The sequence below is a fragment of the Babylonia areolata genome, chromosome 8 (assembly GCF_041734735.1).
Source record: "Babylonia areolata isolate BAREFJ2019XMU chromosome 8, ASM4173473v1, whole genome shotgun sequence".
In the NCBI taxonomy this organism is placed as follows: Eukaryota; Metazoa; Mollusca; class Gastropoda; order Neogastropoda; family Buccinidae; genus Babylonia; species Babylonia areolata.
Genome location: NC_134883.1, coordinates 1,054,200 through 1,076,699, shown reverse-complemented (window position 1 = coordinate 1,076,699; position 22,500 = coordinate 1,054,200). Strand labels below are relative to the sequence as shown.

The 22,500-nt window shown below is 46.4% G+C and overlaps 1 protein-coding gene across 2 annotated transcripts in view; it reads right to left on the bottom strand.

The window, feature by feature from the left end:
- LOC143284451 (uncharacterized) overlaps window positions 1-22,500 on the bottom strand; it is a 262,254-nt gene that overhangs the window by 87,793 nt on the left and 151,961 nt on the right. For both annotated transcript variants that reach the window (XM_076591090.1, XM_076591091.1), the window contains exons 3-4: window positions 13,613-13,720; window positions 11,267-11,397 (exon numbers count right to left, since the gene is read on the bottom strand). In XM_076591090.1, coding sequence (XP_076447205.1) covers window positions 11,267-11,397; window positions 13,613-13,720 — 239 coding nt within the window. The remainder of the gene's footprint in view (window positions 1-11,266; window positions 11,398-13,612; window positions 13,721-22,500) is intronic.

Here is a 22,500-nt window from a genome sequence, read left to right as displayed (position 1 = left end):
ACATCCCCCCTCTCCTCCCTACCTCTACATATCCCCCCTCTCCTCCCTACCTCTACACATCCCCCATCTCCTCCCTACCTCTACACATCCCCCCTCTCTACATATCCCCCCTCTCCTCCCTACCTCTACACATCCACCCTCTCTACATACCCCCCCTCTCCTCCCTACCTCTACACATCCCCCCTCTCCTCCCTACCTCTACATATCCCCCCTCTCCTCCCTACCTCTACACATCCCCCCTCTCCTCCCTACCTCTACACATCCCCCCTCTCCTACCTACCTCTACACATCCCCCCTCTCTACACATCCCCCCTCTCTACATATCCCCCCTCTCCTCCCTACCTCTACATATGCCCCTACCTCTACACATCCCCCCTCTCCTCCCTACCTCTACACATACCCCTCTCTACATATCCCCCCTCTCCTCCCTACCTCTACACATCCCCCCTCTCTACATATCCCCCCTCTCCTCCCTACCTCACCACATCCCCCCTCTCCTCCCTACCTCTACACATCCCCCCTCTCTACATATCCCCCCTCTCCTCCCTACCTCTACACATCCACCCTCTCTACATACCCCCCCTCTCCTCCCTACCTCTACACATCCCCCCTCTCCTCCCTACCTCTACATATCCCCCCTCTCCTCCCTACCTCTACACATCCCCCCTCTCCTCCCTACCTCTACACATCCCCCCTCTCTACACATCCCCCCTCTCTACATATCCCCCCTCTCCTCCCTACCTCTACATATGCCCCTACCTCTACACATCCCCCCTCTCCTCCCTACCTCTACACATACCCCTCTCTACATATCCCCCCTCTCCTCCCTACCTCTACACATCCCCCCTCTCTACATATCCCCCCTCTCCTCCCTACCTCACCACATCCCCCCTCTCCTCCCTACCTCTACACATCCCCCCTCTCTACATATCCCCCCTCTCCTCCCTACCTCTACACATCCCCCCTCTCTACACATCCCCCCTCTCTACATATCCCCCCTCTCCTCCCTACCTCTACACATCCCCCCTCTCCTCCCTACCTCTACACATACCCCTCTCTACATATCCCCCCTCTCCTCCCTACCTCTACACATCCCCCCTCTCTACATATCCCCCCTCTCCTCCCTACCTCACCACATCCCCCCTCTCCTCCCTACCTCTACACATCCCCCCTCTCTACATATCCCCCCTCTCCTCCCTACCTCTACACATCCCCCCTCTCTACACATCCCCCCTCTCTACATATCCCCCCTCTCCTCCCTACCTCTACACATCCCCCCTCTCCTCCCTACCTCTACACATCCCCCCTCTCTACATATCCCCCCTCTCCTCCCTACCTCTACACATCCCCCCTCTCCTCCCTACCTCTACATATCCCCCCTCTCCTCCCTACCTCTACACATCCCCCCTCTCTACATATCCCCCCTCTCCTCCCTACCTCTACATATCCCCCCTCTCCTCCCTACCTCTACACATCCCCCCTCTCCTCCCTACCTCTACACATCCCCCCTCTCCTCCCTACCTCTACCTCTACATATCCCCCCTCTCCTCCCTACCTCTACATATCCCACCCTCTCCTCCCTACCTCTACACATCCCCCCTCTCCTCCCTACCTCTACATATCCCCCCTCTCCTCCCTACCTCTACACATCCCCCCTCTCTACATATCCCCCCTCTCCTCCCTACCTCTACATATCCCCCCTCTCTACATATCCCCCCTCTCCTCCCTACCTCTACATATCCCCCCTCTCTACATATCCCCCCTCTCCTCCCCACCTCTACATATCCCCCCTCTCCTCCCCACCTCTACATATCCCCCTCTCCTCCCTACCTCTACATATCCCCCCTCTCTACATATCCCCCCTCTCCTCCCTACCTCTACATATCCCCCCTCTCCTCCCTACCTCTACACATCCCCCCTCTCCTCCCTACCTCTACATATCCCCCCTCTCTACATATCCCCCCTCTCCTCCCTACCCCTACATATCCCCCCTCTCCTCCCTACCTCTACACATCCCCCCTCTCCTCCCTACCTCTACACATCCCCCCTCTCTACACATCCACCCTCTCCTCCCTACCTCTACATACCCCCCCTCTCCTCCCTACCTCTACATATCCCCCCTCTCCTCCCTACCTCTACACATCCCCCCTCTCCTCCCTACCTCTACACATCCCCCCTCTCTACATATCCCCCCTCTCCTCCCTACCTCTACATATCCCCCCTCTCTACACATCCCCCCTCTCTACATATCCCCCCTCTCCTCCCTACCTCTACATATCCCCCCTCTCTACATATCCCCCCTCTCTACATATCCCCCCTCTCCTCCCTACCTCTACACATCCCCCCTCTCCTCCCTACCTCCACATATCCCCCCTCTCTACATATCCCCCCTCTCTACATATCCCCCCTCTCCTCCCTACCTCTACATATCCCCCCTCTCCTCCCTACCTCTACACATCCCCCCTCTCCTCCCTACCTCTACATATCCCCCCTCTCCTCCCTACCTCTACACATCCCCCCTCTCCTCCCTACCTCTACACATCCCCCCTCTCCTCCCTACCTCTACATATCCCCCCTCTCCTCCCTACCTCTACACATCCCCCCTCTCCTCCCTACCTCTACATATCCCCCCTCTCCTCCCTACCTCTAGACATCCCCCCTCTCCTCCCTACCTCTACATATCCCCCCTCTCCTCCCTACCTCTACACATCCCCCATCTCCTCCCTACCTCTACACATCCCCCCTCTCCTCCCTACCTCTACATATCCCCCCTCTCCTCCCTACCTCTACACATCCCCCCTCTCTACATATCCCCCCTCTCCTCCCTACCTCTACACATCCCCCCTCTCCTCCCTACCTCTACACATCCCCCCTCTCCTCCCTACCTCTACATATCCCCCCTCTCCTCCCTACCTCTACACATCCCCCCTCTCCTCCCTACCTCTACACATCCCCCCTCTCTACATATCCCCCCTCTCCTCCCTACCTCTACATATCCCCCCTCTCCTCCCTACCTCTACACATCCCCCCTCTCTATATATCCCCCCTCTCCTCCCTACCTCTACATATCCCCCCTCTCCTCCCTACCTCTACACATCCCCCCTCTCTACATATCCCCCTCTCCTCCCTACCTCTACATATCCCCCCTCTCCTCCCTACCTCTACACATCCCCCCTCTCTACATATCCCCCCTCTCCTCCCTACCTCTACACATCCCCCCTCTCCTCCCTACCTCTACACATCCCCCCTCTCTACATATCCCCCCTCTCCTCCCTACCTCTACATATCCCCCCTCTCCTCCCTACCTCTACACATCCCCCCTCTCCTCCCTACCTCTACACATCCCCCCTCTCTACATATCCCCCCTCTCCTCCCTACCTCTACACATCCCCCCTCTCTATATATCCCCCCTCTCCTCCCTACCTCTACATATCCCCCCTCTCCTCCCTACCTCTACACATCCCCCCTCTCTACATATCCCCCCTCTCCTCCCTATCTCTACATATCCCCCCTCTCCTCCCTACCTCTACACATCCCCCCTCTCTACATATCCCCCCTCTCCTCCCTACCTCTACATATCCCCCCTCTCCTCCCTACCTCTACACATCCCCCCTCTCCTCCCTACCTCTACACATCCCCCCTCTCTACATATCCCCCCTCTCCTCCCTACCTCTACATATCCCCCCTCTCCTCCCTACCTCTACACATCCCCCCTCTCCTCCCTACCTCTACACATCCCCCCTCTCTACATATCCCCCCTCTCCTCCCTACCTCTACATATCCCCCCTCTCCTCCCTACCTCTACACATCCCCCCTCTCCTCCCTACCTCTACACATCCCCCCTCTCTACATATCCCCCCTCCCCTCCCTACCTCTACACATCCCCCCACTCCCCTCGTCTTCCATCTGCTGTTTTGATGCAGGCCGGAGAGGACGCATTGATGAGGTAGGTGTGTGTGTGTGTGTGTGTGTGTGTGTGTGTGTGTGTGTGTGCGTGCGTGCGTGCGTGCGTGCGTGCGTGTGTGCGTGCGTGCGTGCGCGTGCGCGCGCGTGTGTGTGTGTGTTTGGGGTGGAAATTTGTGCTCTGGAAGTTGTTGTTGATCTTTAGTGAAAAAAGTCTGTAGCTGTAGTCAAGTGAGAGACAGACAGACAGAGACGGAGACACAGAAAAAGAGAGACAGACAGAGACGGAGACATAGAAAGAGAGAGACAGACAGACAGACAGAGACGGAGATACAGAAAAAGAGAGACAGACAGACAGAGACGGAGACACAGAAAGAGAGAGAGAGAAAGAGACAGACAGACAGAGACGGAGACATAGAAAGAGAGAGAGAGACAGACAGACAGACAGAGACGGAGATACAGAAAAAGAGAGACAGACAGACAGAGACGGAGATACAGAAAAAGAGAGACAGACAGACAGACAGACAGAGACGGAGATACAGAAAAAGAGAGACAGACAGACAGAGACGGAGACACAGAAAGAGAGAGAGAGAAAGAGACAGACAGACAGAGACGGAGACACAGAAAGAGAGAGAGAGAAAGAGACAGACAGACAGAGACGGAGACACAGAAAAAGAGAGACAGACAGACAGACAGAGACGGAGACACAGAAAGAGAGAGAGAAAGAGACAGACAGACAGAGACGGAGACACAGAAAGAGAGAGAGAGAAAGAGACAGACAGACAGAGACGGAGACACAGAAAGAGAGAGACAGACAGACAGACAGACAGAGACGGAGACACAGAAAGAGAGAGAGAAAGAGACAGACAGACAGAGACGGACACACAGAAAGAGAGAGACAGACAGACAGACAGAGACGGAGACACAGAAAGAGAGAGAGAAAGAGACAGACAGACAGAGACAGAGACATAGAAAGAGAGAGAGAGACAGACAGACAGACAGAGACGGAGACACAGAAAGAGAGAGAGAAAGAGACAGAGACGGAGACACAGAAAGAGAGAGAGAAAGAGACAGACAGACAGAGACGGAGACACAGAAAGAGAGAGAGAGAAAGAGACAGACAGACAGAGACGGAGACATAGAAAGAGAGAGAGACAGACAGACAGACAGAGACGGAGACACAGAAAAAGAGAGACAGACAGACAGAGACGGAGACACAGAAAGAGAGAGAGAAAGAGACAGACAGAGACGGAGACACAGAAAGAGAGAGAGAGACAGACAGACAGACAGAGACGGAGACACAGAAAAAGAGAGACAGACAGACAGAGACGGAGACACAGAAAGAGAGAGAGAAAGAGACAGACAGAGACGGAGACACAGAAAAAGAGAGAGAGAGACAGACAGACAGAGACGGAGACAGAAAAAGAGAGAGAGACAGACAGACAGACAGAGACGGAGACATAGAAAGAGAGAGAGACAGACAGACAGACAGAGACGGAGACATAGAAAGAGACAGACAGACAGACAGACAGAGACAGACAGACAGAGACAGACAGAGAGGAGGAGGGAAGGGGAGGAGAGAAGGGAGCGAGGATCACAGAGAGAACGCAAGAACGCAAGAACGCAAGAATTTTAATGTAAGGTCACCGACCTGTATACATTTTGGGTGCACGTGTTGCACACACAGCTTAACTAAAATAAAATAGGAAGAACGAAAACAATCCACATAATACACAGTGAGCTCACTGAGAACAAGTAAACTAAATGAAAAGCACAAGGCTGATATGTCTGTTTAGGGCTGAAAGTACTCTTCTCTCAGTCTTAATGCATAAAAAACAAACATTGCAACATCTCTGGTCACATTACAACTTTCGTTTTGCAGCAGAAATGATAATGACAGATTTCTAATATGTTGCATATGCTTGAGCAAATATTTCCTTCTAATATCATCATATAATGGACAAGCTGTTAGTACATGTAGTTCGTTCTCTATTCTACCACCACATGGGCAGTTTTTCAAAACATCACAATAACGCTGATTTATTTTTAGTTCATTTATACCAAAACGGAACTTAATGAAGGCTGATCTAAATTTACTGATGGTAAGATCAGATAAGTATTTTTCAGGTTGTAATAAGGATTTGAATGTCCTATATGTTTCATAACGATTACTTCCGTTGAGTTTGCTTGCCCAATCCTGTTTAAAGCCATCTATCATGCGTTGTTTGAATATTTTAAGAAAAACATTTACATCCCCAACCCCGCCATTTATCCAAACTTCTGAAAACCCATAAATGTCTAAGCAATGTTTCAGTCCATCTGCCCAGTTTCTTGAAGACATATCAGCATTGTATGTCATCTTATTTACGTTCATTAGGTACGCCTGTTTCGGGATTCTCGATAGAGACATTTGATTTAGCTTAAACCAGTATCGCAAAGTACTGATGCAACTATCAATGTATAATGGATATCGACCAAGATCACCATAGATCATTACATTTGGGGTTTTGGGACTGACACTCAAAAATCTTTTACAAGCAAACAAATGGACAGACTCAACTGCTTTGAAGCGCATTATTCCCCACATTTCAGATGCGTATAATAGCATAGGTTTTATCTGCGCATCAAAGAGTTTAAAAAACACGGTTCTGTCCATATTGCCAAGACTCCACATTGTTCTCATAATTTCAACCACCCTCCCTTTTGCCCTGCCAGCGAACTCTTCAAGTGCAGAAATGAAAGATAACTTGGTAGACAGCATAAAACCCAGATATTTATAATTGTTTACAACTTCAATTTCGTCTCCATCGAAATACCATTTTTCTGCTTTAGACAGATGGCCACCCTTTCTGCAAACCATTATTTTTGTTTTATTCAAATTTACTGTCAGTCCAAGAGATTTAGATGCTTTGTTAAGATTATCTAATTGATTTTGTAAACCTGCTGGTGACGATGACAGCAAGACAATATCATCTGCAAACAATAACAGAAATATTTCTTGTAAGCCTGGCAAAAACTGAAAACCGTGTTTTCCATTCTTGGTCACCTCGTCAGCGACTTCTGAAATCAAAAGCGAGAAAAGCAAGGGAGACAACAAACATCCTTGCTTTACTCCTGCAGGACAATCAAAAAATTCTGAAACATAAGGCCCCCATCGGACACAAGACTGAACTGTACTGTACATCGCTTTTAATATTCGGATCATTTTGGTTGATGTTCTTATCTTGTTAAGCACTGCCCATAGACTATTTCGATCAACTGAGTCGAAAGCCTTCTGATAATCTATGAAAGCAATATAAAGCTTATTCTTCCTTGCTCCATTTAAACATTTTTGGATCACAGAGAGAGAGAGAGAGAGAGAGAGAGAGAGAGAGAGAGAGAAAGAGGAGGGGAGGGAGGAAAAATATAGACGTGACTACAGATAAAGAGGACAGATAAGACACACACACAAAAAAAACAACAAAAAAAACAAAAACAAAACCCCTACAGCTAAAGCGTAAAGGCAAAGGTTTACACACAAATAACAGTGTATAGAATGACGAAATCGGGGGGAAAAAAAGAAAAAAAGGAAGGAATGAACAAAGACGAGAAAAATCTGCCGAAATACAAAAGGAATTTAAAAAAGGTGAAGAAGAACGAGAAGGAGGAGGAGAAAGAGAAGAAGAGAAAAAAAACAACATTTGGGAGAGACCAGATCCCAATTCCCCCCCGAGAAAAAATCATTTAGATTAGTGCAACTTTACACCTCTTGCCTATCAATACCTTCTGTATTTAACAACACTGAGAGACTGCACACACACACACACACACACACACACACACACAGAGTAGCGGAAACGATTGCAGACACACACACACACACACACACACCCCACTTCAGGGACTAAACAGTGAGACACACACAGAGCTCTGCAATTAAAACAACTTAAGACGTCGCTTTTATATCAACTTGAATGTTAGAGAAATAAGACTTTAAAAAATCAAAACTGCTTTATTGTTTTGTATTGCATTGCACTGTGTCGTATTGTATTGCACTGTGTCGTATTGTATTGCACTGTGTCGTATTGCATTGCACTGTGTCGTATTGTATTGCACTGTATTACTCTCTCTTTTTTTTCTTTTTTTTTTGTGTGTGTGTGGGGGGGGGGGGGGGTAGGGGGTGGTCACCAAAAAATTGTTTGTGTGAAAGTCGGACTGCTCTCTCTAGGGAGAGCGCGATAATACAGCGTCTGTTATAGGGGGGGGGGGGGGGGGGAACTAATACTCAAATGAAGTTAAAATTCAAATGGAATTAAATTTCAAAAAGTCACTCATATGACCTTTGCCCGAAAGATTTCCCCCATAGGATTCTGATAACGCTTATCATGGTATCACAGCAAAGAGGTGTGTGTGGGGGGGGGTGGGGGTGGAGGGGGTGGGTGTGTGCGCGCAAAGGTCACACAAGTGCTCAACATACTTCCTCAGACAGTGATGTGTGTGTGTGTGTGTGTGTGTGTGCGCGCGCGCGCGCGCGCGCGAAGGTCACACAAGTGCTCAACATACTTCCTCAGACAGTGAGGTGTGTGTGTGTGTGTGTGTGTGTGTGTGTGTGTGTGTGTGTGTGTGTGTGTGTGTGTGTGCGAAGGTCACACAAGTGCTCAACATACTTCCTCAGACAGTGAGGTGTGTGTGTGTGTGTGTGTGTGTGTGTGTGTGTGTGTGTGTGTGTGTGTGTGTGTGTGTACATACGCTAAACGTCCACTGTATCAGATGGAGAGGGAGACAGAGACAGAAAGAAACAGACAGAAGGAAAAAGAGGCAGTGAAAGTCAAACTGTGAGAGAAAGAACGGACGAGTCCTAGAAACCGTGAGGAACAGGCGGGGAGAGAGAAACAGAAACAGAGGGGGGGGGGGGGGGGTCGAGGGGAGGGAGGGGGGAGGGGGGAAGGGAGAGAGACAATGACACAGACAGCGAAAGGATGATGCAGACACTGAGGCAGAAGGACAACAACAAAAAGATACACGACAAATGAAACTAATAAAGCAGTGACGAGGCAGACACAGACCCTAAAAAATTAAATAAAAGATAAAAAGACCGTGGTGGAAAAACAAAAACAAAAAAAAACCACCACCAAACCCATGTCAAATCACCATCAATCAAATCTGTCAGAAAATACCCAGGAATATCGCCCAGGCACGGCGTAAAAACTGGGAAATCACATGACGTGCATAATTATGCGTCACGCGGAATACTCTGGATGTTGTTGCTCTCTTTTTTTCCCCTAGAGCTTACGTTGTACCATCAACAATTCTCAAAAAGGGTGGTTTAACAAGAGTGATACTCTGTCTCTTTCATGTCTCTCTCCCCCTGTCACTCTCACTTACGTGTGCGTGTGTGTGTGTGTGTGTGTGTGTGTGTGTGTGTGTTGTGTGTGTGTGTTGTATGTATGTTTGCAAGCGCACGCGTTAGCTCGCATACTACCGAGTACATACATATGCCTGCGCGTACCTCCTGTCCAAAAGGGCGTTACCCACCAAAGTCAATCAGAATGACGATGATATCTTTACAGCAAAAGCTTGACATCAGACAACTACAAGAATCACAGATCATTAGTCTCCCCCTCCTCTCTTCCAACCCCACCCCCCGTCCACCTTTTTTTTTTCTTTTCTTTTCTTTATTGGTTGTTTGCTTGTTTTTATTTTGTGTTGATAACGATTTTTCCCCCATATCAGAAACAGTTGGCAGTACTGAGGCAAAGTGCAGCGGTAAGCACTCCATAAATGACGAAGCCGAAAACCAAATAGCAGTGAACACGAGAAAAGATGTGACATGAATTCAAACACCGCTGACATGTGACATGTGCCACACTCATCAACACCGTTGACATGTGACATGTGACACACTCATCAAACACCGTGACATGTGCCACACTCATCAAACACCGTTGACAGGTGACATGTGCCACACTCATCAACACCGTTGACATGTGACATGTGCCACACTCATCAAACACTGTGACATGTGCCACACTCATCAAACACTGTGACATGTGACATATGCCACACTCATCAAACACCGTTGACAGGTGACATGTGCCACACTCATCAAACACCGTTGACAGGTGACATGTGCCACACTCATCAACACCGTTGACATGTGACATGTGCCACACTCATCAAACACTGTGACATGTGCCACACTCATCAAACACCGTTGACAGGTGACATGTGCCACACTCATCAAACACCGTTGACAGGTGGCATGTGCCACACTCATCAAACACCGTTGACAGGTGACATGTGCCACACTCATCAACACCGTTGACAGGTGGCATGTGCCACACTCATCAAACACCGTTGACATGTGACATGTGCCACACTCATCAAACACCGTTGACAGGTGATATGTGCCACACTCATCAAACACCGTTGACAGGTGGCATGTGCCACACTCATCAAACACCGTTGACAGGTGGCATGTGCCACACTCATCAAACACCGTTGACATGTGACATGTGCCACACTCATCAAACACTGTGACATGTGCCACACTCATCAAACACTGTGACATGTGACATATGCCACACTCATCAAACACCGTTGACAGGTGACATGTGCCACACTCATCAAACACCGTTGACAGGTGACATGTGCCACACTCATCAAACACCGTTGACAGGTGACATGTGCCACACTCATCAAAAACCTTCATGTTCGTCAAAAGTGGTTGCATCAGCAGCAAGTAAGCCAAGTAAGTGCACAAAGAATGTGGTCTGTCATAACACTGGAATTTAGTATAAACAATTTTTAGATGCCTTTCATAATAGTCAGATGATTTCTTTTCGAACTTTCCTTGTGACGTGAAAAGACAGCATTCTCCTGTCTGATGGTAAAATGGATTCTGAACCAGTGGTAATCTTTCTACCTTGGTGTTCCTTGGCAATTACAGAGCATTGTCTGTATCAACTATCACTAAATGGGCCCCGATCTCCGACAGAAAGAAGACAGAATGTGGCTGTCTCACAAGATAGAAGAGAAAGGAAATATTTCCCTCTGATAAACTGGCTCCTTGACTGCAGGAGTGGTGCAGCAAGTGTGAATCTTTTTTTCTTTTTCTTTTTTAAATTACAACAAATACTTTCATGTACGTACGTGTTTGAAAAGTAAAAATATATCTACTCAAGCAAACACATACACACACATTCTCTCTCTCTCTCTCTCTCTCTCTCTCTCTCTCTCTCTCTCTCTCTCACACACACACACACACACATAGATATATAGATACGCTTATATGGATTTGTCAGCGAATAGTAACCCTTCCCTGCAGATGAGTGCATGTACGCGCGCACACTCTCTCTCACACACACACACACACAGCACTGACATGCACGTGAGCCACAGAGGTCCAGTTGGTGGCGGACAGGTTCATGAAGTAGCAGTCCACGGACAGGGGGTGGCTGTTGAAGTCAAAGCGAGTCACGTGCATCTCGTACCCCCTCACCGCCTTGTAGGAATCTGCAAACACACCCCGTACTGGTTTACACTTTTTCTTTTTTTTAAAGCCTGAACCGGACTATAAATGGCGGGCGATTTGAATCAAGCCAGTTTCTCACCAGAGTCTGACACTGTGACGTCGGTGAAGGTTTATTCAAAATAAAAGCCTAATAAAGCTACGGTTTGGCTTCATTTATGGCAGAGAGCGAGATTTGCCTAGCAGCTTCCAATCTAGACCTGAATTGACTTTGGAAAGTACAAAATGTGTCAGCTACACGTAATACAAAATTTGAATGCAGAGAAAAGGGGCGCAACCGAAACCTTGCTCTCGGGAGTTAAGACTTTAATCAAGAAACAAGGCAAAATACAGTGCTCAATTCAGAAAACTTGAGCAAAAAGCCTGAGCTTATATCGTGCTCTTTCATGTGTCACAAATGACAACAACAACAACAACAAAAAAACCGCAATGGCGAAAATACACACAATGTTTGATAATGAAAAGAAAGTTGTGGTTTCTAAAAGCCAACCTCATTGGCCATTTACGAAGAAACCACTTACGTGTTACCACCACTCGTAAAGTCATTGGTTAGAAGCGAGCACGTGGTTTCTATAAGCCAAACTCATTGGCCCCTGTCAAACACACCACGTGTTCTCACTACTCGTAAAGTCATTGGTTATAAGCGAGCACGTGGTTTCTAAAAGCCAGCCTCACTGGCCCCTGTCAAACACACCACGTGCTCTCACTACCCTAAAATCAATGGTTATAAGCGAGCACGTGGTTTCTAAAAGCCAGCCTCACTGGCCGAGAGTGTCGGCCATCCCACCGAAGCTTACTGGTCCAGGTTGGACGGGTGACGACGACCAAAAAAGTAGTTGAACTGTCTTACAGGAAGCTGTAGAACGCTTTGCAAAGTATTCAGCTGGAATGGGAAACAAAACAACAACAAAAATACGCCAACAGACACTGGCATAAACGAGAAAAATGTATCCATAAAGCAAGAAAACGAACAAAATCGCGCACACACTCTATGTTACACACACACACACACACACACACACACACACACACACACACACACACACCTCACACACACACACACACACACACACACACACACACAGAGAGAGAGAGAGGCACAAACACAGACACACACATTCTACATACACATACACAGAGAGAGAGAGGCACAAACACAGACACACACACCACTTCAGGGACTAAACAGTGAGACACACACAGAGCTCTGCAATTAAAACAACTTAAGACGTCGCTTTTATATCAACTTGAATGTTAGAGAAATAAGACTTTAAAAAATCAAAACTGCTTTATTGTTTTGTATTGCATTGCACTGTGTCGTATTGTATTGCACTGTATTACTCTCTCTTTTTTTTGGGGGGGGGGGGGGGGGGGGGGTAGGGGGTGGTCACCAAAAAATTGTTTGTGTGAAAGATGGACTGCTCTCTCTAGGGAGAGCGCGATAATACAGCGTCTGCTATGGAGGGGGGGGGGGGAAACTAATACTCAAATGAAGTTAAAATTCAAATGGAATTAAATTTCAAAAAGTCACTCATATGACCTTTGCCCGAAAGATTTCCCCCATAGGATTCTGATAACGTATGAGGAGTCTATCCAAGTTCTACTCCGCTTATCATGGTATCACAGCAAAGAGGTGTGTGTGTGTGTGTGTGTGTGTGTGTGTGTGTGTGGGTGTGTGTGGGTGGGTGTGTGCGCGCAAAGGTCACACAAGTGCTCAACATACTTCCTCAGACAGTGAGGCACAAACATAGACACACATATTCTACATACAGAGAGAGAGAGAGAGAGAGAGAGAGAGAGGCACAAACACAGACACATACATTCTATATACACATACAGAGAGACAAATGACAATGACAATGACAAATGTTTTATTGAGGGTAAAATGGATAAGCTGGAAGCTTCTTTACACCATGCCCTCACACACGCATACACACACATACACACACACACACATTGTAATAAATGAAATAAGTATGAATACTAAATGACATAGAACAAACCAAATAGATAATAATAGTCATTATCTCAGAGAGACAGAGAGAGAGAGAGACACAGAGAGAGAGAGAGAGAGAGAGAGACACACACACACACACACACACACACACACACACACACACACACACACACACACACACACACAATGTCCGCAGAACTAAAGCCCAGCGCTGTGGCAGCGAGCTAACATGATGTACGTACAGTCATAGGGGGCCTTCCAGGTGATGTTGAAGTGGACCTTCTCCCCCACCTTCACCTGCTCAATGGCCAGGTCACGTGGGCGGTTCGGAAAGTCATTGGCCGATTCGTCTGCAACACAGAGAGAAAAAAAATGCAACCAACAACCACACTTAGTACTGTACACGCTGTATGGCACTGTACTGTACAAACCACACTTAGTACTGTACACGCTGTATGGCACTGTACTGTACAAACCACACTTAGTAATCAAATCAAATCAAATCAAATCAAAAACACTTTATTAATCCACATGGAAATTAAGTTGTGCAATCACAGGCTCATTGTAAACACTGGCATAAAATCATGCGCAACATAAGAAGAGATTAAAACTAGTCAAATAAGAATTCCCAATAGCTGACGATATACTAACCCCCCCACTCCCCACACACACATACTCATGTTAAGACAATAGGGTATTGCACAACAATATTTACAAATGAAAACATCCAACAACAAAAAAGGGCATAAGATTACTAAAAATGACATGCGCGCACGCACGCACACACACCCACACACACACACACACATGCACACACACACACACACACACACACACACACACACACACACACACACACGTTAAGACCATAAGGTATTGTACAACAATACATAAATAAAAACATCAAGGGAATAAATCGTATATATAAGTAAAATGCACACACACACACCCACACACACACACACACACACACACACGCACACACACACACTCACACACACACAAACAACGTATGCATGCACATAACATATGTCACGCCAATAAGATTAGAACATTAACATTAAGATACATGAAATCCAAGTAAAATAAGAAAATATTTAAAAATCACTTCCGATCACACACACACACAAATGCTTGCTTGCCCGTGCTCACCCGCTCAGTCCCACATGCACGCATAATGTCTGCTCCCATACACTCGTCTGCTGGTGAAGTTCAGGTGTTGCTGTGGCGAGGGGGCTTGGGGGGTGGGAGGGTTCACTTAGTGTATTGGATGTTTTGATTGTGTGCGCGAATGGCTGTAGGAATAAATGAATTAATGTATCGAGATGTTCTTGCGCGTGGAGCTCTAAACCTACCACTTATGTCTGACCTTCTGCTATTAATGTCATCATGTAGTGGGTGTCTTACGTCGGTCAAAATTGTTATTAGTCTGTCAGTCAGTTTTCTATTGTGCATGTCGCTAAAGGTGTCTTGTCTTATACCCACCACCCCACCCGCTTTCCTAATGACTTTTTCCAACCTGTCTTTGTCATGTTTGGTCAGGTTTCCCCCCCAGCACACGGCTCCGTATGTTAAAACACTACAGACAACAGATGTGTAAAACATTTGGAGCATCTGCTTGCATACATTAAAAGATTTCATTTTTCTAAGACAGTACATGCGACTGTTGCTCTTTTTAATGAGTGCAGTTGAGTTTTCATTCCAAGACAGCTTATTGTCGATTATCACACCGAGATATTTGTATGAGTCTACTTGTTCGACCACTTCATTTTTTGTGATGATTTTACTTAAAGTTGATTTCTTTTTTCTGAAGTCGATTACAAGCTCTTTGGTTTTGCCAACATTCAGCTCAAGGAAATTTTCTTCACACCAGTTCACAAACCTGTCAATTTCTCTTCGGTAGTCAGTGTCATCGTCATCAGTAATAAGTCCTGTCAGTGCGGAGTCATCTGCAAACTTAACGAGGGGACACGTTGTATGGCACTGTACTGTACAAACCACACTTAGTATTGTACACGTCGTATGGCACTGTACTGTACAAACCACACTTAGTACTGTACACGCTGTATGGCACTGTACTGTACAAACCACACTTAGTACTGTACACGTTGTATGGCACTGTACTGTACAAACCACACTTAGTACTGTACACGCTGTATGGCACTGTACTGTACAAACCACACTTAGTACTGTACACGCGGTATGGCACTGTACTGTACAAACCACACTTAGTACTGTACACGCGGTATGGCACTGTACTGTACAAACCACACTTAGTACTGTACACGTTGTATGGCACTGTACTGTACAAACCACACTTAGTATTGTACACGTTGTATGGCACTGTACTGTACAAACCACACTTAGTACTGTACACGCTGTATGGCACTGTACTGTACAAACCACACTTAGTACTGTACACGTTGTATGGCACTGTACTGTACAAACCACACTTAGTACTGTACACGCTGTATGGCACTGTACTGTACAAACCACACTTAGTACTGTACACGTTGTATGGCACTGTACTGTACAAACCACACTTAGTATTGTACACGCTGTATGGCACTGTACTGTACAAACCACACTTAGTACTGTACACGCTGTATGGCACTGTACTGTACAAACCACACTTAGTACTGTACACGCTGTATGGCACTGTACTGTACAAACCACACTTAGTATTGTACACGCTGTATGGCACTGTACTGTACAAACCACACTTAGTACTGTACACGCTGTATGGCACTGTACTGTACAAACCACACTTAGTACTGTACACGCTGTATGGCACTGTACTGTACAAACCACACTTAGTACTGTACACGCTGTATGGCACTGTACTGTACAAACCACACTTAGTACTGTACACGCTGTATGGCACTGTACTGTACAAACCACACTTAGTACTGTACACGCTGTATGGCACTGTACTGTACAAACCACACTTAGTACTGTACACGCTGTATGGCACTGTACTGTACAAACCACACTTAGTACTGTACACGCTGTATGGCACTGTACTGTACAAACCACACTTAGTACTGTACACGCTGTATGGCACTGTACTGTACAAACCACACTTAGTACTGTACACGCTGTATGGCACTGTACTGTACAAACCACACTTAGTACTGTACACGCTGTATGGCACTGTACTGTACAAACCACACTTAGTACTGTACACGCTGTATGGCACTGTACTGTACAAACCACACTTAGTACTGTACACGCTGTATGGCACTGTACTGTACAAACCACACTTAGTACTGTACACGCTGTATGGCACTGTACTGTACAAACCACACTTAGTACTGTACACGCTGTATGGCACTGTACTGTACAAACCACACTTAGTACTGTACACGCTGTATGGCACTGTACTGTACAAACCACACTTAGTACTGTACACGCTGTATGGCACTGTACTGTACAAACCACACTTAGTACTGTACACGCTGTATGGCACTGTACTGTACAAACCACACTTAGTACTGTACACGCTGTATGGCACTGTACTGTACAAACCACACTTAGTACTGTACACGCTGTATGGCACTGTACTGTACAAACCACACTTAGTACTGTACACGCTGTATGGCACTGTACTGTACAAACCACACTTAGTACTGTACACGCTGTATGGCACTGTACTGTACAAACCACACTTAGTACTGTACACGCTGTATGGCACTGTACTGTACAAACCACACTTAGTACTGTACACGCTGTATGGCACTGTACTGTACAAACCACACTTAGTACTGTACACGCTGTATGGCACTGTACTGTACAAACCACACTTAGTACTGTACACGCTGTATGGCACTGTACTGTACAAACCACACTTAGTACTGTACACGCTGATTGGCACTGTACTGTACAAACCACACTTAGTACTGTACACGCTGTATGGCACTGTACTGTACAAACCACACTTAGTACTGTACACGCTGTATGGCACTGTACTGTACAAACCACACTTAGTACTGTACACGCTGTATGGCACTGTACTGTACAAACCACACTTAGTACTGTACACGCTGTATGGCACTGTACTGTACAAACCACACTTAGTACTGTACACGCTGTATGGCACTGTACTGTACAAACCACACTTAGTACTGTACACGCTGTATGGCACTGTACTGTACAAACCACACTTAGTACTGTACACGCTGTATGGCACTGTACTGTACAAACCACACTTAGTACTGTACACGCTGTATGGCACTGTACTTTACAAACCACACTTAGTACTGTACACGCTGTATGGCACTGTACTGTACAAACCACACTTAGTACTGTACACGCTGTATGGCACTGTACTGTACAAACCACACTTAGTACTGTACACGCTGTATGGCACTGTACTGTACAAACCACACTTAGTACTGTACACGTTGTATGGCACTGTACTGTACAAACCACACTTAGTACTGTACACGCTGTATGGCACTGTACTGTACAAACCACACTTAGTATTGTACACGTTGTATGGCACTGTACTGTACAAACCACACTTAGTACTGTACACGCTGTATGGCACTGTACTGTACAAACCACACTTAGTACTGTACACGCTGTATGGCACTGTACTGTACAAACCACACTTAGTACTGTACACGTTGTATGGCACTGTACTGTACAAACCACACTTAGTACTGTACACGCTGTATGGCACTGTACTGTACAAACCACACTTAGTATTGTACACGCTGTATGGCACTGTACTGTACAAACCACACTTAGTACTGTACACGCTGTATGGCACTGTACTGTACAAACCACACTTAGTACTGTACACGCTGTATGGCACTGTACTGTACAAACCACACTTAGTACTGTACACGCTGTATGGCACTGTACTGTACAAACCACACTTAGTACTGTACACGTTGTATGGCACTGTACTGTACAAACCACACTTAGTACTGTACACGCTGTATGGCACTGTACTGTACAAACCACACTTAGTACTGTACACGCTGTATGGCACTGTACTGTACAAACCACACTTAGTACTGTACACGCTGTATGGCACTGTACTGTACAAACCACACTTAGTATTGTACACGCTGTATGGCACTGTACTGTACAAACCACACTTAGTATTGTACACGTTGTATGGCACTGTACTGTACAAACCACACTTAGTATTGTACACGCTGTATGGCACTGTACTGTACAAACCACACTTAGTATTGTACACGCTGTATGGCACTGTACTGTACAAACCACACTTAGTATTGTACACGCTGTATGGCACTGTACTGTACAAACCACACTTAGTACTGTACACGCTGTATGGCACTGTACTGTACAAACCACACTTAGTACTGTACACGCTGTATGGCACTGTACTGTACAAACCACACTTAGTAAGGTACATGCTGTATGGCACTGTACTGTACAAACCACACTTAGTATTGTACACGTTGTATGGCACTGTACTGTACAAACCACACTTAGTACTGTACACGTTGTATGGCACTGTACTGTACAAACCACACTTAGTATTGTACACGTTGTATGGCACTGTACTGTACAAACCACACTTAGTATTGTGCACGTTGTATGGCACTGTACTGTGCTACACTGTTTCCATGCACTGTGATTTGAATTATTGTGATTTGTGTGTTTGTAAAAAACACGTTTCTGCTAAAAGAACTGTTTTCTCTGCGCTCCCCAAACCACGTCAGCATCACAGTGCAGCACCAGTTATTTTGCTTTGTTTTGTTTTTTTGTTCGCACAACATGTGTCTTTGTTCACACGCCAATAACTATAATGCTTCCTGTGTCATTTTTGCCATGACTACTTTTTACGTGAGCTGCGTGCTGTATAGAAGCTCCTTTTTTGTCGTTTTATCCGAAAGACTAGCGCTCAGACCAGTACAAGGTGAGGTAAAGGGGGTAGAAAACAAAATTCCGATTTATGAATAGCTGGAAGCTGGAGACTGGGACCCCAGGCTTGACAAACCAGCCTCCTTAACCCTCTTGCACTCACTCCATACAGAGAGACTTGAGACTTAACTGTTGAGACTGACCAGCAGTTACGATTTTCTTTTTCTTTTTGATGGTCGTCCGGGGGATTTTATGCAGTAAATGATGTGGCCTTTGCACAAATCGTTCTGTGAATAAAATTGAGCGGCCTCCTTCGCTTCCTTTCAAACTGCTATCGCTGAATGCACGATTCATACAGTAATGCACAATGGTTGCCTTCAACTGGCAATGTTGATGTATGTCCTTTCTATCCTCTTTAAAATATTCGTAGGCAGTAAACACGTCTCTGGTGTAGTTACTGGTTTTTTTCTGTGTAGTCTGCTCTGTCTGTTTCTGTGTAGTCTGCTCTGTCTGTTTCTGTGTAGTCTGTTCTGTCTGTTTCTGTGTAGTCTGCTCTGTCTGTTTCTGTGTAGTCTGCTCTGTCTGTTTCTGTGTGGTCCCTGAGTTTTTCCTTTCTTTTTAACTCTAAACAAGAAATAAAATGCTACGCCGTCTTTAGACACACAAAAAACCTTTCCGGCAACGAACTAGAACGACCCAATAAAATCTTGGGTATCTGGATGCTGAACGACGGGCGCAATAGCCGAGTGGTTAAAACGTTGGACTTTCAATCTGACGCTCCCGGGTTCGAATCTCGGTAACGGCGCCTGGCGGGTAAAGGGTGGAGATTTTTCCGATCTCCCAGGTCAACATATGTGGAGACCTGCTTGTGCCAGAACTCCCTTAGTGTGTATACACAAGCAGAAGATCAAATGAACGTAGGAGTTGCAGCCCACGAACGAAGAAGGAAGAAGGATGGTGAAGGAAATAAACCATTCACGATCCGGAAATACCGCTTAATCCGGAAGACTTCCAACCAATCATTGGTACCAGTGGACAGATTTTTTCCCTCTATGTTAAATCCAAATTTGATACTGACAAAGCATTTCCAGAGAAAATGAATTGGTTCAAACTCATCACGGGGACACACACACACAGAACCGTAGCACCATATCATTACATAGACTCACTTTGTGTGCAACCACATACAAGAGCCAATAAACATCTGAAAAAGAAGTCTAACTGTCTTTACAGGGAGGGGAAACATTCAAGATCATTTTGTCGCTTGCAGCTTTCAAAGGCACCCTTTAGGCACTGGAAGAGGTTTCAGTCGGGTTTTATTTCAGCCTTTATGGCTAGAAGGAACTCACTGACCTATTTCACGTCAAGATGCGGACAATGGCACTTGTGGGGGTGGGGTTGGGGGGGGGGAGAGAGAGAGAGAGAGAGAGAGAGAGAGAGAACGTCAAGATGCGGACAATGGCACTTGTGGAAAGAGAGAGAGAGAGAAAGAAAGGAGGGGGGAGGGCTGGGATGAAGGGGAAGAGAGAGAGAGAGAGAGAGAGAGAGAGAGTGAGTGAGTGAGTGAGTGTGAGAGAGAGAGAGAGAGAGAGAGAGTGAGTGAGTGAGAGGATGACTGCCAGAAGTCTTTTTTGTCCTTCAACTTACAATCCTCAGACAATCTGCTCTGTGTGTGTGTGTGTGTGTGTGTGTGTGTGTGTGTGTGTGTGTATGCGCGCGCGCGCATATGAATGAGACTGAGAGAGAGGAGGGGGGGCAGGAATTGATAACATAACCGTACAGATAGCGGCCAGGAAACTGTTACACATCTTCCTGTTTACGGGGAGGTAAGATACTTCGGTCGGCCTGCCTGTGTGTCGGTCTGTCTGTCAGTGTGTCTGTTAGTCCGTCCGTCAATCACCAACCGTGACAAAACGAATCCGATGTGAAGCGGACCTGGTGTGCAGTTCAGTGGAGCGCCAGCTGACAGGGTTATGAAGTGGTGCAGTTAACATGGCAGCTCGTCACATTACCATCACAAGGGAGGTACAATTCTATGGATGTTGGGCTGGAGATAATCTGGGCTGTTGACTGTGCGTACCAGTTGGAAAGTCCTTTCCTACCCGTCTATCCCCCTACTGTGTGTGTGTGTGTGTGTGTGTGTGTCTGTGTGTGTGTGTATCTGTGTGTGTGTGTGTGTCTGTGTGTGTGTGTGTGTGTGTGTGTGTGTGTGTGTGTGTGTGTCTGTGTGTGTGTGTGTGTGTGTGTGTGTGTGTGTGTGTCTGTGTGTGTGTGTGTGTGTGTCTGTGTGTGTGTGTGTGTGTGTGTGTGTGTGTGTGTGTGTGTGTATGTGTGTGTGTGTGTGTGTGTGTGTGTGTGTGTGTGTGCTTGCGTGTGATTGGAAGAAGTGAGGTGAATCCACTATGGTTACCGTACAGCTCGGGAGATCTAGTTTAGTGTGCCCCCCGTCAAGCTTCTGTCTGAAGCGAAACGAATTTTTAATTCACGAGGGTAGTGGAGTAAGCACAGCTGCTTTTTTACATCCAGTCCTCAACGGCAAAAAAGAAAGAAAAGCGAAAAAAAACAACCATAAACACACACACACACACACACACACACACACACACACACACACACACAAAATTACACATGAAAATAAAGTGCATAAATAAAAACATGTACACAGCCTAAGTATGACGCAAGTAATTGTTGAGAAATTAAAGATCCATTCATTTTGGCAACGTTTCAATCAGGCCAACGAGACATGAGCTGTCCACACACACACACACACACACACGCACACACACACACACACGGACACGGACACGTGCCCTATGACGTGATCCCTTTTCCATGGGTCAGAAGAAGTGGGCAAAGATCGGTGTTACGGAAGTCAGGTGACCCCAATGTTTATTTCACACCCCTTGGAAGGCTGACAGTTGAGAGAAAGGTTTATTTCACACCCCTTGGAAGGCTGACAGTTGAGAGAAAGGTTTATTTCACACCCCTTGGAAGGCTGACAGTTGAGAGAAAGGTAAAAAGGCAGACACGCTGTGCTGAGTCAGGTGACCCCCGTGTATATTTCACACCCTTTGGAAGGCTGACAGTTGAGAGAAAGGTTTATTTCACACCCCTTGGAAGGCTGACAGTTGAGAGAAAGGTTTATTTCACACCCCTTGGAAGGCTGACAGTTGAGAGAAAGGTTTATTTCACACCCCTTGGAAGGCTGACAGTTGAGAGAAAGGTTTATTTCAAACCCCTTGGAAGGCTGACAGTTGAGAGAAAGGTAAAAAGGCAGACACGCTGT